This window comes from Eleutherodactylus coqui, chromosome 4, assembly GCF_035609145.1.
Source record: "Eleutherodactylus coqui strain aEleCoq1 chromosome 4, aEleCoq1.hap1, whole genome shotgun sequence".
Lineage (NCBI taxonomy): Eukaryota > Metazoa > Chordata > Amphibia > Anura > Eleutherodactylidae > Eleutherodactylus > Eleutherodactylus coqui.
The window spans coordinates 121233778-121251985 of record NC_089840.1 but is presented as its reverse complement, the minus strand read 5'-3'; the positions used below and the strand labels follow the sequence as shown (position 1 = coordinate 121251985).

At 43.5% G+C, this 18208-nt stretch overlaps 1 protein-coding gene across 1 annotated transcript in view; it reads right to left on the bottom strand.

The window, feature by feature from the left end:
* Window positions 1-965: 965 nt before the first annotated feature.
* CAPZA1 (capping actin protein of muscle Z-line subunit alpha 1) overlaps window positions 966-18208 on the bottom strand; it is a 39850-nt gene continuing 22607 nt past the window's right edge. Inside the window, exons 4-10 of the mRNA XM_066600049.1 lie at window positions 14778-14841; window positions 11031-11237; window positions 10854-10933; window positions 5974-6052; window positions 5748-5819; window positions 3802-3864; window positions 966-2510 (exon numbers count right to left, since the gene is read on the bottom strand). Of these exons, the coding sequence (XP_066456146.1) occupies window positions 2370-2510; window positions 3802-3864; window positions 5748-5819; window positions 5974-6052; window positions 10854-10933; window positions 11031-11237; window positions 14778-14841 (706 nt within the window). The 3' untranslated portion in view covers window positions 966-2369. The remainder of the gene's footprint in view (window positions 2511-3801; window positions 3865-5747; window positions 5820-5973; window positions 6053-10853; window positions 10934-11030; window positions 11238-14777; window positions 14842-18208) is intronic.

The window sequence follows — 18208 nt, the reverse complement described above, 5'->3', positions numbered from 1 at the left end:
ATGATCACGTTCTGTGTAAAAGCACCCCAAGACCTGCATCCTGTTCAATCATCTATTTACAGATAATGTCTGAGGATATGATGCCTGGACACGGTTTTACGCGAGGTCGTTATTACGGCGATTTCACATATATGTTGGGGATTCCGGTCTGCTGCTCTGTTCAGGGAGCAGGAAAAGGGAATTCCCACAGCTGAATGGTTCTGTCTCTGGACGGACCTGAATAGCGCTTGATGGACCCAATTGACTATAATGGGATCCGTCTGCTTTCTGCGCAGCTGCACAACCTTTAGACAAAAGAAAAAAAAAATACATATAGTGTTTTCACACGGATCTGTGACGGAACCTCCGTCCTTAGGACGGTCTTACACGACCAGATTTGGATTCCGGAATCCGCAATAGTCACCTGCACAGACACTATCCACAGCATTCTATATCCATTACAAGAATTCAGCATTCATTTAAGCAAGTAACAGATTTCCACTTGCGGAAATAAAATCACAGCATGCCCTATTCTTGTGCGGTTTCCGCATGGGCGGCTTCCATTGAAGTCAATGGAAGCTGTCCAACCCGCGGCCCATTGACATTGCTGAAAGGGCGCGTGTACTTGCGTCATCACCTAGGGATGGTGCAGGCGTGCGGGGGGATCTGCACTGCGCATGTCCAACGGCATGCCACCAGGTCCATCTGCAATTCAGGTTAATCCAGGCACGCACGGACACCAGATTCCACTGCGGGCTCCCGCATGTGGAATCTGACCAGCCTTAGAGCTACAATGAGTGATTTTTTGCAACTAATGGCAGTCTAAATCTAGACTATGCTCACCTATAATGTAGGTCAGTTTAGGGGTAGGTGCCTGCGGAAGATGCTCTTTAAATACTACAGGTTTTCAATGGTGTGTCAAATAGAATGTAGGGGACCATCACATTTGTGGGAATGTGGAAAGAGACAAGGTTGTATCTTGCAGGTTTCACTTTGGTGCAAATCTTTATTAATGATTTATACACGGTCATCAAATGTCCATATAACTGTGGTACAATCTCAACGTGCCACAAATCCATTAAAGCGCTAGAAGATGAAGACATTTGCATTCTGTTTCTTAGCCTTATGCTCCCCTATCTAAAGAGTATGAAAATTTTTTACCAGTTTTATACTTGTTTTAACACAATGAGGATGCTTGTTACAAAGTGGGTGGGGGTGAGAAAGCAAGGTATGTACTACTGATCTAAAAAGGTTTCAAGTTTTCATGTGGACTGTAAAAAGAGGATCAATGGAAGGTAATAGCAGGGAGAGCAGACCTGAACAAAACTGAGTATTGCATATGGAGTTAACCCAATTCCGGACTATCTGGCTGCCATCTTTTCTTAGCCAATATTACGAAAACAACTGATATTGCAACAACTGTTGTAAGATGCCTTTAGAAGAAGTGAAAGACCAAATTGTTGATTATGCCTGATAAACGCACGTCTTCTATGTGTTGGACACCTGGACATAGCCAGGTTTAAAGAATATAATAGTACCATAACCAGGCATAAAGGGAGCGAAATTCAACTATTCCTAAATGGCCAAGTTTTAAAAGAAAAGTTAAACAGCAGCCGTCATGCCAATAGCCCAGGCTTATACGGCAATAGACACCCCATACTGCAGTTCATTCACAGCTGTTGGAAGGAATCAGTCGCTGGACCTGCTATCCCGGTAATCGTAGAAGCACAGTGCAATGCAAAGAGAATAAGAATGGAAGAAGAGATTCAGTTTTAGGCTTGGGGCATGGTAGGGGGAGAATATATCCGGCTTATGGGACATGGTCTAGTATTCTAGCATTTGAGAAGTGCTGAGATGTATGATGAGGATAACTAGTAACACCACTTATGGCTATATGTAACAAGCTGAAATGACTACACTGGGCAACGAGATTAATGTTACAAGTGCCATTGACTTAGAGGAAAACATTCTTTGATTTATCCCTAGCTCTATAGAGCTGAAAAGAGCGTCCAAAGCTGGTATGTTTTCTAACACCAAGAAGTCAATTGAAAAGAAAATAAGAAAACAAAAAAAAAAAAAAAAGAAGAAAGACCCAACATACACAGTGATCACATTTACAGGCTCCTGGGAGAAGAATATAAAACAAAGCAGATTGTTCTGCAGCGCTTCTAGGTTAGAAAATACATTAACTTTGTAGGCCCTAGCAAAATATCACATTATATAAACCCCCTTTTTTTTCCTTTTAACCCCATTAGTGCCAGAGGGCATCTAGAAGAGAATCGTCTGCTGCCTGCTCTGGCACACAAGGGGTTACACAGCATACGTGTAAGACCAAACACTTCCGACTTTGCTTTGCACACTAGACGCCGCTGTAGCCCTCTACAAAGAGATCAAGCATTCTGCATTTCTTTGCCAATCTTGTAACTGAGGATTTTGTTCCAGTCGATCTTGGTGCGGGTGACGGGCAGCTGCCGACGTAAGGCTTTGAAAGTGGTGTCTGACATTGTCTGATAGTTTTCGCTTATAGCAGTCTGTGGGAGAGAACAGAAGTCACGTGGTTAGAAGCTTCAACAAATGTACGAAGACGCAAACACAGACTAGAACGAGAAGTGATGTCCGTCTTGTGCACATGCGTTACTGATGAAGCATTCTCGGCTTACTAAGGGTATGTTTACACGAGGCGAAAATGCTGCAGAATCCAAAATAGCCCAAATCAGCCGTGTACCTGCAGCTGATTTCAGAAGATACAGCACTCACCTCCCAAGTCTTCGGTTGTCAGCGGACTCCCTCACCGGTATTTGGCGGCCTCTAGTGAGCGCAGTGCTACTGGTCAGGTGATGCAGAAGTGCCATTACCTAGACTAGTTGCGCTGCGCTCAGTACAGGCCACACGCTACTAACTCGTGATTAGGGCTTCTGTATGGCAAGTTGGGATATAAACTGTACAGCAGCAAACAAAGACTATTTAGGAAGCAAGTGAACAAGAATAAAAAAAATAAGTACAAAAAAAAAAAAAAAATGTCCATCGTCTTCGTTAGTCACGTATGGTACTTCAGCAATGACCACCATAGGGCTAGGCGATTATACAAACTCATTTGCCATTTGGAGGTCTGACTATCTTTTTTAACACATTAAATCCATTTCAATGTATCTTAATAGGATAGGTGCCACTATAACGTTTTTTTTACAATTAGTAAAACTTTATTTTTCTTTTTTTTAGCCACCCTAGGGGACCACAACTAACAGTGCTTTGTTCGCTCCTGCAATATGATGTAATACTGCAATCTGACGGGCAGTGTATCAGGCCACCCCATGGGGATAGCTTGATAGGCAGTCTGCCGGTACAGCCCTGGGGCCTTTCAGGAGGACCCCGGCTGCCACGACCGTACGGGACAAACGAATATCGTTCAGAGCATTTAAAGGGTTAAGAGCCGGGATCGGCGGCGCGGCTGAATGCAGCTATTGCCCGCGGGTGTCAGCTGTAATAAAAAGCCGACGCCTGTGCTGTATGAAGAGAGGTCGCCCTGCGATCTCTCTTTCTACATACCCTGATGCTGCAGGACGTAACTGTACGTCATATAGCGGGAAGAAGTTAAGGAACTGCTGCGCACGCTATCCCTTTATGGCAAAAGTTGTCCTAGTATTTTATCTGCTTTTTGCCCAGCATTTATTAAGAACTCACTGACTTTGCTGCTGTGATGTAACGCAGATTTTGCCGACATTCCTAGCATATTCGCCCCATGTAAACATACCCCAGACTTCTCTACAAACCAGCAGCTGTCTGCTATACCCCTGTTCGGTGAAGTTACAAGACGCGGCTCACCTGGTAATCATTCTCTGCTTGCTCTATGATCTTTATGAAATCCTTGGCAGTTTGCGCCTCCCCCTGAAACGAAACCACAAAGCAGCACATTGTAAACTGAACGGAGAACACAAGTTATAACTTGTTTTATTTAATGGGGAATACGCAAGATTTCAAGGGCCACTCCAGTGATCCCCCCCCCCCCCCCCCATTCATTCATTATGTAGCTATCCCCCAGTATATACAAGTGAGCTGATGTTACTTTGGTTAGCTATTTCTGTCTAAAAGTCCTGGGATCTTTTTGCTCAGATGGTCATGTGATCTCTGACCAGCTCAAATCTGATTGACTAGTTTCAGGCATTATAACCAATTTCTCAGTTTGTGGGATGAAATGATCCCTACCATAGAAACTGCCTAGAAGGGGACACAGGCAGTCCTGTCACAGTTGCATATAATGATCACACAACTGTCACACAGCTATAATACAGATCAGAGCTCAGTCTCGTGACTCTAAACTTATGGTCTGTAGCTTACTTAAGCCAGGATCAAATGGGCGATGAAAGCGAGTGAGATTTGTGCGTTTTCAGACACACAAATATGAAAGCCATTCTTTTGGATGGGTTCATACACGAGTGATGTTTTCCTGCATGGCACTGCAACGCTATGCGGGAAACAAATCGCGGCATGTTCCATCTGGCTGTGTGATCTCGCATCTAAGCCCCATTGTTTTCAATCGGGTGGGCGCTGCCGGCCGCATTGGGAACAATGGGAGAACGCCGCGATCCTCTGCTGCGGCTGTGACAGCTGCACCGTGGGGAATCCCTGCATCCCCGAAGTGATGCAAGGCGGCTTTACCATGAAAACGCCTTGCATTCCTTGGTATTTCACATGGTGGGGAGTGCGGTATGGGGGTGGAATTCCCGGCCCCATATCGCGCTTGCACGTGTGAAGTTAGCCTTAGGTGAATATAAAAGGTAAGTAGCAGGAATACATAGAGAAAACCTCTGACAGGGAATTAGATGAGGGGGTTAGGGATGAAAAAAAATGTGTTTTCACCAGAGTGGCCCTTTGCATAACAATATACTGGAATACAGCAGATGGGTGCTAAAGCTGGCAATACATAAACATAATAAGCTTGCTAGTACACCGATAGAATTAGCGGTTGTTGTTACTTGGCTCATATTGTTCATCACCTATTGGACAAGTACATGAGCAGCACCGGACAATCCATAGCTCGGAACACAGTAGGATCTTACCATTTAATGAGCAGAAGGTAAAGGTGGATGGATCAGATAGTTACTGGTCCAAGTAGGTGGGAAGCAGGTTCTTCTATGGCTAGGCTTACACAAGCACAAGTTTACTGTGTATTATTATGCGCGCGATGTACGCGGTAATTTGCAGGCAATCAAATACATTGCTTTACGCGGTTCCGCTCACATTTGCACATAGGCATTGTGTAATACACACAAAGAACGCAGTATATTCTATTTTGCAGCATATTAAACAAGAGGAAGCCCATTGTTCACTATGGCTGCGTAATGCATGCAGAATAAGCAAAAGAAAACAGATGGACTGCACATGACAGCATGCGTAAGATATGCTGTTATGGGCAGTACAACATCTGACATACGCAGTAACAGGCCGGGTGGTATTTGAGCACAAAAATGTCACCCAGAAAATAAGAACCCACTGATTGAATAGGTTCGTTCCCAAGTGTGTATTTTGCGTATGCAATTGTGTTGGGGGAAAAAAAACAAAAACTGCAGCAGCATGCTCTATCTTCCTGTGCAGGAAAAGAACATATCTGGAAGTCATTAAACTAATTGGACATTTCAATGGTTGAGTACTTGTTTTTCTGCATACGCAAATTGCACACAACTTGCGTGCGCAAAAAGTACAGTAATAAAAACAAAAAAAAAAAAACGGTGTTGCGTGGCGCAAATATGCTGTGTAACCTAGCTACTTACAGAGATAGTTATGGATTCCTGCACGTCTTTATGGCTAACAAGCTGAACATTGCCATCTTCATAGTAATGAACCTGCAAAAGAGACACGTTTAGTACATCCGAAGCAGGGAACTCCCAAACTTGGAGGATCCATTTCATTATATAAGGTGGGATCAGGGCACTAGTTTAGAGATTTAAAAGCTTGAATGACGGATTATTAACTCTCCGTATTATTCTTCTTATTTACCTGAATCTTAAGCACTCCGACCAGCTGAGCGGTAGACTGTGAAATAGTGAATTTCCACTCAGATCTCCAACGGCCATTCCTACAGGAAGAAAAGAGTGAATTAGGATAGGAGGTGGCATCACACAGAACTCCAGTTTTCTATAACTGGCTATTCCAGTTGCAAAAAAATGTACCGAGTCGTCACTCCTGTCACTAATATTTGCTTGACTCTCCTCCACTAAATGTATATGAAGCACTATATGAGTATTATCCAGGTTAAATAAAACTAGTTATAAGATATTACTTATTATATACCTAACCCATTCTATATATCCACCCAGTTACAGGATATAGTCCTCTAGACATAAAACTGTAAATAAATTAGTTCGATACCAGGCAGCATCCGAAGGGTACTCCGAGAAACCCATTTGTTCCTCCATTATGAAAAATAGTAACACTCCCAATCTCTACATGGTCTTTGTCCAAGACCCAAGTCAGGTGGTTATATTTTCTAAGACCGAATTCGAGTGCGAGCGGAGTCCAGGATTCTTGGGTGTAACTCACATTGGGGAGCACACGGACACCGCATCCATAAGCGGTCAGATGTGTGGGACACTACACATGCCCTAATCTTGTTTGAAAAAACACTGCATGTCCGATTCTCAAACGTGAACTATCACTGAGGAGTGAAAAATCGCGTGTGTGAATGAACCCATTTCAAATGAATGGGTTTGTTTTCAGTGCGAGTTCTTCCATCTCGGCCTCTGATAAAACTCTTGTGGAAAACTTGCCCATGTGAATAGAGCCTAATGGAGGGATGAACAACCGATTAGTTTGGTTACTCCTTTGGATGCTGTCAGATATTCAGGTATGTATAGACTGTTGGTTGCTTTCAAGAAGACTCCTGGGAGGAGTGCTGGGTGCATCCGATTATTTGATCAGAGAAACAGATTTGTTGTCTGCTGCAGACAGTTAGGAGTGACTGTGACAGAAACAAAAAAATACTACGAAGCATAACTCCATGAGCAGTGCGGCCTTCATCATTTTTATATGGAACAACCAGGACTCTTCCCAGAGCTGGATGACCTGTCAACATAAATTAGGAGTGAAGGGACTTCGTAAGAGGTGACCAAGAACCCAAGGGTCAATCTGGCTGAGCTCCGAAGATCCTGTGTGAAGATGGGAGAAACTTCCAGGAGGTCAACTATCACCGCAGCTCTCTATGGCAGAGCAGCCAGAAAGAAGCCTCCCCTCAGTAAAAGACACATGAAAGCCGCCTGGAGTTACCAAAAAGCATCTGAAGGCCCCTCAGACTGTGAGAAACGAGATTCTCTCATCTGATGAAACCAAGATGGAACTTTTTGGCCTTAATGTTCTGTCTGGAGGGAACCAGGCGCCGCTCATCACCTGCCCAATACCATCCCTACAGTAAAGCCTGGTGGTGGTAGCATCATGCTGGGGGACAGGGAGGCCGGTCAGGGGGGATGAAAAGCTGAATGGTGCAAAGTACAGAGATATGCTTAATGGAAACCCGATCCATAGCGCAGGGACCTCAGACTGGGCAGAAGGGTTTACCTTCCAATAAGACAATGACCCTAAGCACACAGCTGAGACAATACAGGAGAGGCTTAGAGACAACTCTGTAAAAGGTCCTTGAGTGGCCCAGCCAGAGCACTGACTTGTACCTAATTGGACATTTCTGGAGAGACCTGAAAAAGGTCTGTCTGCCTCCATCCTGACAGCACTTAAGAGGATCTGCAGAGAAGAATGGCAGAAAACCCCCAAATCCAGTTGTGCAAACCTTGTAGCATCATAGCCAAGATGACTGGAGGCTGGAATCGCTATCAAAGATGCGTCAGCTACGTACTGAGCACAGGGTGTGAATACTTATGTCAATGCAAAAAATTTGCTTTTCAGTTAAAAAAAAACAAAAAAAAAAAACACAAAGATTTCCTAACATTCTGTTGTCACTATGGGGTATTGCATCAGAATGATGGGGGAAAAAACTTTTTTTTTTAAATTGGCACAAGGCCACAAAAATGTAAAAATAGTGAAAAGATCTGTAGACTTTCCAAGTGTATCTGATCCTTAGAATAAAGCTTGAAGAGCATTCACAAGACAAAACTGGTAGTTACTTGTGACTCTTTCCTTGACCAACTCCCACACGTTACCTGTACAGAACACAGAGATAAGATATGGGGGACAGATACTGGTCTAAACCCCCTAAAGGGAGTCTGTCAGCTCAAACACGCTGTCCAAACTGCAGACATCATGTTACAGAGCAGGAGGAGCTGAGCAGGCTGATATATAGTTCTATGGGGAAAGATTCAGTATAGTTTGTATTTTATTCATTTATATCTCCCCTCATTCTGCTCTGTCCAGTGGGCGGAGCCATCAGTGATTGACAGCAGGGTATGATTGTAAATAGAAGGGTAGCCATCATTGGTAGGACCACATACTGGACTGTTCATCTCAGAATGTACAGAGATTTAGATGAATTTTTTCCTGCTGCATTACGAAAGCAATAACTTGCAAAAAAATAAAATGTCATTTGCTTTGTGTTGCCGTATTCTGAGAGCCATAGTTAAATTTTCCATAGATATGTGAAGGTCTTGTTTTCTGTGCGATTAGTTGATGGTTTCGCTGGTACCAATCTGGGGCACATGCCATCCTTGATTGCTTGTTTTTTTTTTTTTGATAGGCAGTTAGAACAAAAATGAAAAAAATAAATAAAAAAAGGGAAAGCAACAATTGTGGCATTATATAATATATTTTTTTTACAACATGATAACTTTATACAGTGTTTCCCCAAAAATAAGACCCTGTCATTAATTTTTACCCTAAAAGAAGCGCTAAGTCTTATTTTCGGGGGTATCTTATTATACTTACCTAGCAGGCTCCGACCAGGTCCCTCTTACTGCTCATTCATAACTCCAAAATCCCGCCTCCAGGAAGCGATTACTCCGATTGGTTCTCGAGTGCTGCTCAGCCAATCAACGCAACGCTCGATGAACCAATGCGATGGCTGTGATTGGTTCACTGAACGCCGCATTGAGTGGTTCTTTGACTGCTGCTCAGCCAATCACAGCCATCGAGATGTGGAGGCAGGATTTATGAATTACCTGAGCTGCGGCATTGATTGGCCAATTCACAAGTCACTCCCCCACAACTCGATGGCTGCGATTGGTTTTTCGACCGCTGCTCAGCGAATCAATGCAGCACTTGATGAACCAATCACAGCCATCGCATTGGTTCATTGAGCACTGCATCGATTGGCTTTAGGGAGCAGGAGGAGGAACCTGGTCCGAGCCTGCTAGGTAATGTATTCCTATTTTTTTAATATAATGCAGCTGGGGGTTATTTTTGGGGTAGAGCTTATATTTCAAGCATCCCCGAAAATCCTGAAAAATCAGGGTAGGGCTTATTTTCGGGGAAACTGGTTAATCTTAGCGTTTGGGTCATTACAATTACCAATTGTTTGCATCTTTTTTCACTTAAACATTTTTATTGGAAAAAAAACCAAAAACTATTAGAACATTTTGAAGCTTTTTTTTCTTAAACTTGTTTCAGTCCCTCTAGAAGACTTGAGGGGGGTCACAATTCTCTGATCGCTCATGCTTCCATATTACAGTTATGTCTGGTCAGCATTAGTATTAGGCTTTGCCTTTAGGTACAAAGACGGCAGAAATGGGGACCAGGTGTCCATGACAACCCATCAGCACTTTACACTCGTGTTGCAGGGTGCTAGCTGCTCTTTATAACTGATTGCGATTGGCTCTTGCACTGAAACGATTAAATTGTCACTGCAGGTGATACAATGATGGTGCGGGCGCATCTCCTACGTCATCACTGTGTAGTCAATGTATGGCAGTTTGCACCAATGTCTATCCACCCACGATCTAAATGGGTGTCATGGGGCAGGAAGAGGGTTGCGTGGTGGTTTGGACAACCTTGTTTTTGTAAAAGGTTTTCCCAATAAGAAGAACAGTTAAGCTCCCACGGATGAGTCTGCATCTAACCTTGCAAAAAAAAAAAAAAGATAACACACACACACACATTTAAATATATATACACATACATACACACACATACATACACACATACACCTATACATATATACACACACACACACACACAATCTCATCCTGTGGATGCTGAAGAGGCCAAGTGTTCCCAAAGGTCTAATCAGGCCACAGCAACTGTAGGCCTTTCTGAGTTTTCAGGTTTTGAGTGCAACTAACCTTTCTGAAATGATTCAAGTACTTACAGCCAAACATTAAATAGAAGGTACCGCGTTTCCCAAAAAATAAGACCCTGTCTTATATTAGTTTTTTACCCCAAAAGAGGCCATGGTCTTATTTTCAGAGGAGGATTGCCCAATTCCTAAATCCCACCTCCACAACATGTTGGCTGTGATTGGTTCTTTGACTGCTGCTGAGCCAATCAATGCAGTGTTCAATGAAGCAATCACAGCCGTCACATTGGTTCTCGAGCACTGCTCAGCCAATCAGAGCCATCGCTACCTGAAGGTGGGATTCAAGAATTCCGTAACCAGGAAGTGATCTTCTGTGGGCGGCCGAGAACTGCAAAAAATGCGCCGGAGCTCCGGAAGGGACCTCTAGATAATGTATTCCTTAATGTAATGCAGCTAGGGCTTATATTTCAAGCCTCCCTTCAAATCCTGAAGTCGGGGTAGGGCTTATTTTCAGGGTGGGTCTTATTCTAAGCAAAACAGGGTACATGGTGCAACTCAAAGTCCAATTTATACATTGCGTTGAAAACCCAACCGAGCGCTTCAGGTGTTTGATATAACCTTGCTCTGCAACTATGAAGTCCCTTTCACTTTGTGTCTGCCAGATTTAGAAGGGATGCAATTGAAATTCCTCAAAATATTCACATACCAAAAGTTTTTCGGCTGGAACTGGTGACTTTCAATACAGGCTATTATTGTCTGCTGTCCATCTATAGTCTTTGCATAGACCTGCAGAGAATAGACCAGTCAGTGGATGGAGACAGTATGTAGCTGTTAGGTCCTTAGAAAAGAAATACGTCACAAAACACCAAAACAGATACTTAACAGTACAGACTCCATTGGGATAATGATCTTTTACATATGCCCTTAAGGCAGTGTCACAAGCATCTCTCCAGGACTTTAAAGCGGTGTCTGTTTCATCGGCATGAGCATCACTTGCTTCCTTTCTTAGATGGTCAAATTTAAAGGAAATTCTGTTCCGAGGATCCAGAAACCTGCTGTTGCCCAGATCGCCATGTTCCGTAATTAGGACCTACAGAAATATTACAGACAATCATTAAAAATGAGTAAACTATTAAAGAGTCATCTCATTAGGAAGCTCCTGATTCCTCAGTAATGTTAATCACTGGATACGGCTATTTAACCCCTTAACTTAAGGATGTAGCCCCATCCCCACCCTATTTTCGGGTTTTCCTTGCCCCTTTTAAAAAAACCCTAACTTTTATTTATCCATCGAAGTAGCTGTCTGAAAGTTTGTTTTTTGTGGGAGGAGTTGTATTTTTTGATAATACTATTTAATGTACCATCTAATATACTGGAAACATAAAAAAAAATACTAAGTGGAGTAAAATGGAACAAAAACGAAATTCCACGGTATGGGCTGGTCTAGTTTTTACAGCGTACACACTGCAGCAAAAATGACACGATAACTTTATTCTATGGGTCAGTACGATTACTACCACACCCAATTTATATACTGTATATACTCGAGTATAAGCAGAGTTTTTCAGCACACTTTTTTGTGCTTAAAAAGCACCCCTCGGCTTATACTCGAGTCAGGGAAGGGTTAAAAAAAAAGCAAAACAAAAAACCTCCACACTCACCTCCCAAGCCAGGGTCTGAGTTCCCACTGGCAGTGCGGCAAGCTGCTTGAATCCTCCCTGCTGTCAGGCTGTGAATGATCAAGCGCCGGCTAGGATTGGCTGGCACTCAATCCAATCATAGCGCTTACTTACACAGCACTGACAGATGACAGCTGAGCAGAGACGACGATGGGGGATGACAGCGGGGAGAATTCAAGCAGCTTGCTGCAGAGACACAGACGCCAGTTGGGAGGTGAGTATGGAGGTTTTTTTTTTATTTTTAACAGTATATACTCGACTATAGCTTGGCTTATACTCGAGTCAATAAGTTTTCCCAGTTTTTTGTGGTAAAGCTTATTGACTCGTCTTATACTCGGGTCAGCTAATACTCGAGTATATACGGTAGTTTGTTTATCTGTACATTTTTTCCCAAAGATATTTAATTTTTCGAAGTTATTCTCAGCCGCCATCTTCTGACGGCCATAACTTTAGTGTTCCGTCGACATAACTGTGCAAGGGCTCAATTTTTGTGGGACATCCTGTAGTTTATATTGGTAGCATTTTTGGAGTACATATGCCTTTTGATCACTTGCTCGGGTGATTTAAAAAAAAAAAAAAAAAAAAGCACAAGTGTGGCATTGTTTATTTTTTTCCCTCCTGACGACATTTCCTGTGTGGAGTAAATAATGAGTTAGGCCCCCTGTCCATGTCAGTTTATTCGAATCATGCCGTCCGATGCTTCCCATAGCATTGCTATGGAAAGCGCTGGCACCTGTCCACAAGCGGAGAATCATTGCATTTCTCCGCGGTCAGCCTATTAGATAGGGCAGACCGGCGGAGATTCGGCGGCGGCTCCCGCGCTGAAGCTTCGCCGCGGGATACCGCATCGCCCGTGGACAGCCGGCCTTACTTTGATAGATCAGACTTTTACGGAAGCAGTGATACCAAATAGGTTTTTGGTTTTATTATTTAGATTCTTTTATTATGAAAATTGCAGAAATATCCGTTTTTTTCCCCCCTTTGAATTATTACTTTTTTTTTTTTAATAAAAATTTTAAAAACGGATTTGTTTTTCTAAGTCCCCAGAGGGGACAAGAACTTGTGATCTTATTGTGGGGGCAGTGCGGGACCGTTTACATTGAACAGGCATTTTAATGTCGCTGTCAGAATTGACCGCAGTATTTAAAGGGTTAACTGCTCCGATCAGCTACGTTTTTAGGAGCTGTTGTGGACGGATGCTGGCTATAAAAAACAGCCGACACCCGCATTGCATGGAGTGGGATTGACCCGCGATCTCCCTCCATACATACCCCGAATCTGCAGGACGTAACACTATGTCCTGTAGCATTGAGGGGTTAAAAATCTGCATGGGCTCGTAGAATATACCTATGAGCTACCCTTCCGTAATTTAGAGAGGATTGCGAATGAACAGTTCAGTAGAGGACAAGTGTTTTGTAGTTCAGCACCACTTTAATAGAAGCATCCAAGGACGCCTGCAAACGCCAAGGATCAAAAGACACTCCCATATTGTCCGGCACGGGTCTGATCCTGAATACAAACGCTTATCTTGGAGCAGAACGTGAAATCATGGGCAGTTTAGCCGACATACCTGATGTGTACAGCACTACATGCATATAAAAGGACTTCATATATGTCAAGTTGTGATAAACTGCAAAATTACTTTACAAACTTCTAGAATTCAAGTAAAAAAATCTGATTTATTCTAATGCTCCTTTTTGACTGGTTGAATAATCGGTTCAATCTAATGAGCACCGATTGAAAAGGCACGCTGATCGGCGCGAGTTTAATTCTCCTTTACATTAGCCAGGAATCGACCTGTGGGGCCAAATGATCGTTTGTCCCCATAGGCCGACTATACTCTCCCCCCCTCTTAGTAAAGGGAGAGGCACAGCCGATCAGCGAGCATCTTAAAGGAGTTGTCCGGCCATAAACATTAGGTCTCATTACTTCTGTTTGCCCATTTCCATGCACTTTGTAATAAACATTGTGCATGGAAAATGAAGCAAACAGAAGTTTTGGACTTACCTGAAGGGATACCCCCCCCCCCCCGTGTTGCTCCTCCGTCGTCCCTGGTTACCACAAGAATCTTCTCCTCTTGTCAGGCCGCAGCAGCTCTTGTCGGCGCGGGAACGAGTCCCTTCTCATCCGCGCATGCGCAGTTCTTCTCTCTGCAGCCGGGACCGATATACGATCTTCTTGTGTGCAGGGGGGCAGGATGGAAGAGCCTCAGAGCAGGAACTGAGCTCCCGCCCCCTCTCTGCCCCTCTGCACTATTTGCAATAGGGAGAGCCGAGATGGGGGCGGGGCTAATTCTCGGACCTTAGCCCCGCCCCCGTCCCGCCTCTCCTCATTGAAAATAGTGCAGAGGGGCGGAAAGGAGGCAATGAGGAGAGGCGGGACGGGGGCGGGTCTAAGGTCCGAGAATTAGCCCCGCCCCCGTCTCGGCTCTCCCTATTGCAAATAGTGCAGAGGGGCAGAGAGGAGGCAGAGAGGGGGCGGGAGCTCAGTTCCTGCTCTGAGGCTCTTCCATCCCCCCCCCCCCCCCTGCACACAAGAAGATCGTATATCGGTTCCAGCTGCAGAGAGAAGAACTGCGCATGCGCGGATGAGAAGGGGCTCGTTCCCGCACCGACAAGAGCTGCTGCGGCCTGACAAGAGGAGAAGATTCTTGTGGTAACCAGGGACGACGGAGGAGCAACACAGGGGGGGGCATCCCTTCAGGTAAGTCCAAAACTTCTGTTTGCTTCATTTTCCATGCACAATGTATATTACAAAGTGCATGGAAATGGGCAAACAGAAGTAATGAGACCTAATGTTTATGGCCGGACAACCCCTTTAAGTCGAACCTGAACGTTGGCTTGGTCATTGACTGCTCGTTGGCCTTTTACACGGCCCACCTGTGGTTCGGGGGAATTTTTGGGCCCGATAATTGAAAAAGGAAATTAAAAAAAAGCTAAAACTCTTCTTACCAGGTCATCGTAACCTTCAATCTTCACAGGGGTAAACTGATCCATGTTGTACTGGGCAAAGGCACTGGGAAGCAAAGAGAAGTGGGAAAATATAAATGGGTTTCATATATTTACTTCTAAGAACCAAACTGTAAACTATAAGGCCACTAGAGAAGTGCCGGCACTTTACCAGTAGATGGAAAAATCAAACAAAGTCCACCGAGGACTACCTACAGAGGACATAGCTATGCATAAGTGTTACTGATCATGAAACCAGCACTCAGCTAGCTCCCTCGGTCCCACCGTAATGCGTGTGCGATTCCAAGCCATCCTACATTTATTCTCCCATTTTGTGGACAGGTTTGGGATCTAATCCCTTATTGTCCTGCAAGGTGGGGCTCCCACAGCTAGATGGGTTTGTCAGAATATCCTGCAGACGCTTGATCAGATTAAAAGTTGGAAGAAACTTGGAGGCCAACCCAACATCTTGAACTCTGCCATGTTCCTTACATTTTGCAGCGTGGCATTGCACAATATGTAGCGGAAAGAGTTCAATGTCATTATGGAAGACTGCTGTAACAGAGGGGTGCACTTGGTCTTGGTACAGTCAGTTTTAAAGTAAGATACCAGGATCCAGGGTTTCCCGGCAGAACACTTCTCAGAAAACTACGCCGGCTTGCCTTCTTCCTGCTGCCATCTATTCTCCAGGTAAGTGACACACACACAAACTGTCCATCGATAGGGTGTAAAACCTGTCAGATCAGGCCGCCCTCCGTTGCTTTATCCAATTCGGATACTCACATGCCCATTCTAGGTGCTTCTGATGGGGGTTAGTACAACTGGTCTACAGTCAGGCGGTCACATACACAGCAAGCTGTGATACACGGTGTTCTACATTCCACTGACCTTTTTCCTGTAGACGCATCTTCTGCCCCACGATATACAAGTTGGGTGTGCGCTCACTTAGCATTTACTACTTAACGAACTCTGTCACAGGTATGTTATCCCTGATGAGGATTGTAATGTAACGATAGGTATGAGGTTTTCCCCTCATTTTTCGGGGGTGCTTATCGGCCCCCTAACATCACTATACCTTTGACAAATACTGGTTACTTTATTCAGGTTTTTCATCTTATATTAGACGTCTCAGTGCTTTATAGTCCACTATACTGACTTCCATGATAATCATGTACTGGTTTCATATCTAGTCTGTTTAGGGAGGCTCTTCGTACACCTGCAAAGTTGTAATATTTTATTGTGGGGTGCCCTCACCCTTAATCAGATGGGCAAGACTGGATTTAATGTACAAACGTGGGTCTTCATGCTTTTTAGAACGGTCTTATTCTTTTATATGTGCTAATAAGTGGATTGCCATCTTCTGCGCACACTGAATTTTAATTAGTCGCTCTTTTATGGGATCGGCCAGCTATCAATCCTCACACACTTGCCCATTTTTCGGCACATCCTCTTCCAACAGCTGATGGTTGACTTGCTGCCTAATATCTCTCATCTTTTGACAGGAGCCAATGTCACAAGATAACCAACGTCATTCACTTCACTTGCTGGTGGCTTTAAGGCTTTATGGCTGATTGCTCTAAGTGAATTTGGTAAGTTTATACTAGGGTGCTTTCACATCTGCATTGGGATTTCCACTTTTCTGATCCATTCGGGGAGCAGAAAAGGGGAATCTGTGGGGCAGAATGGTTCAGTCCTGAAGCTGAATTTTAGACAAACACACTTTAAACTAATACAAACTGCGGCACCTTTCATGTCTTTTGGTGACTGCATCAAGTAAACCTCCACAGTGCATGGAGAAAAATGAACCTTTGTATTAATGACCTCTCCCAAAACTAATTAGCAAAAAGTGTTGATTACCCCTTAGTGACCAAGCCTGTTTGCGGTTTAATGACCACGTCACTTTAACATAGAATGACTCCGTAAAGGTTTTGCATATCTAACTGATTCTGTCATAATTTTTAACCACATGTTGTACTTCATTTAGGTGGTAAAAATAGTCCGATAGAATTTGTGTATATTTATTAAAAGTGCCAAAATTAAGTCATTTTTTCACATTTTCAATTGCTATATCTCAAATATGTGCAAACATACTGTACAAAATTTTGATAAGATATATATTTCCATCCGTTTACTTTATTCTGGATGCACATTTGAAAAACTTTCGTGTTTTTTAACCATTTAGGAGACGTACAAATTTAACATTACTTTTCCGCATTTCGAGAAACACTGTTTTCCTACACTAAGCCAAGATTATAAAGGCTCATAGGTGTCAGAATGCTAGATACCCCCCACAAATGACCCAATTTAAAAACTACACCCCTTAATGTATTCACTGAGGGGGTGGGTCATGAGTATTTTGACCCCACAGCTTTTTTTTCATGAGTTAATGCAATTTAGGGGAGAAAAAAATAAAACTTCACATTTTTGCAAATAGGTCATCTTAAAGGCAGTTTTCTATTGTGCACATGAAAAGGAGAATTTACACCCCAAAATGGATATCCGTTTGTCCTGTATTCAGAAATATACCCATTCTGGCCATAATCCTACGTCTGGATGCACAACGGGGCCCAAACCAAAAGGAGCAGTTGGTGGCTTTCAGTACAGAAATTTCACTTGGAAGTTGTTTTAGGCCCCATTGCCCACTTGTAGAGCCCGTGAGCGGCCAAAACGACAGAAAACCAACACAAATGACCCCATTTTGAAAACTAGACCCCTTAACGAATTCATCTAGGGGTGTACTGTGTTTTGACCCTACAGTTTTTGAAGGAATGTAAGCAAAGCAGTAGGAAATAATTACGATTTTCATTTCTGTGCCAATTTAAAAAGTGTACAGCACACATATAAATGAAGACTTGCGCCCCAAAATAGATACCCTTGTTTGTTCCGTGTTCAGAGACATACCCATTGTGGCCCTAATCTACTTACAGGACACATGGCTAGGCCTATAATGAAGGGAACACCCATTTTATTTCAGGGTAGAACTGAATAAATTCCAGGCCCAATTTCCCACTTGTACAGCCATTGAGTGGCCAAAACGATGGAGAACCCCCGCACATAGCCCCATTTTGAAAACTAGACCCATTAACTAATTCCGCAATACTTGTATTGCGTATTTCGACTCCACAGTTTTTGTATGAATCTAAGCAAAGCAGAAGAAAAAAAAAAAATGAAGATTTTCAGTTTTGTGGCAATTGGTTCATTTTAAAAACAGGTTTTTTTTGTACATCACACTTATGAATGAAGAGTTGCACCCCAAATTGTATACCAGTTTGTCCCGTGTTCAGAAACATACCCATTGTAGCCCCAATCTACTTACAGGACACATGGCTAGGCCTGTAATGGAGGGAACACCCGCTGGATTTCAGGGCAGAATTGAATTGCCCCGTTGCTCACTTGTGCGGGAAAAAAATGGACTCCCTAAAAATTTCCCCTCC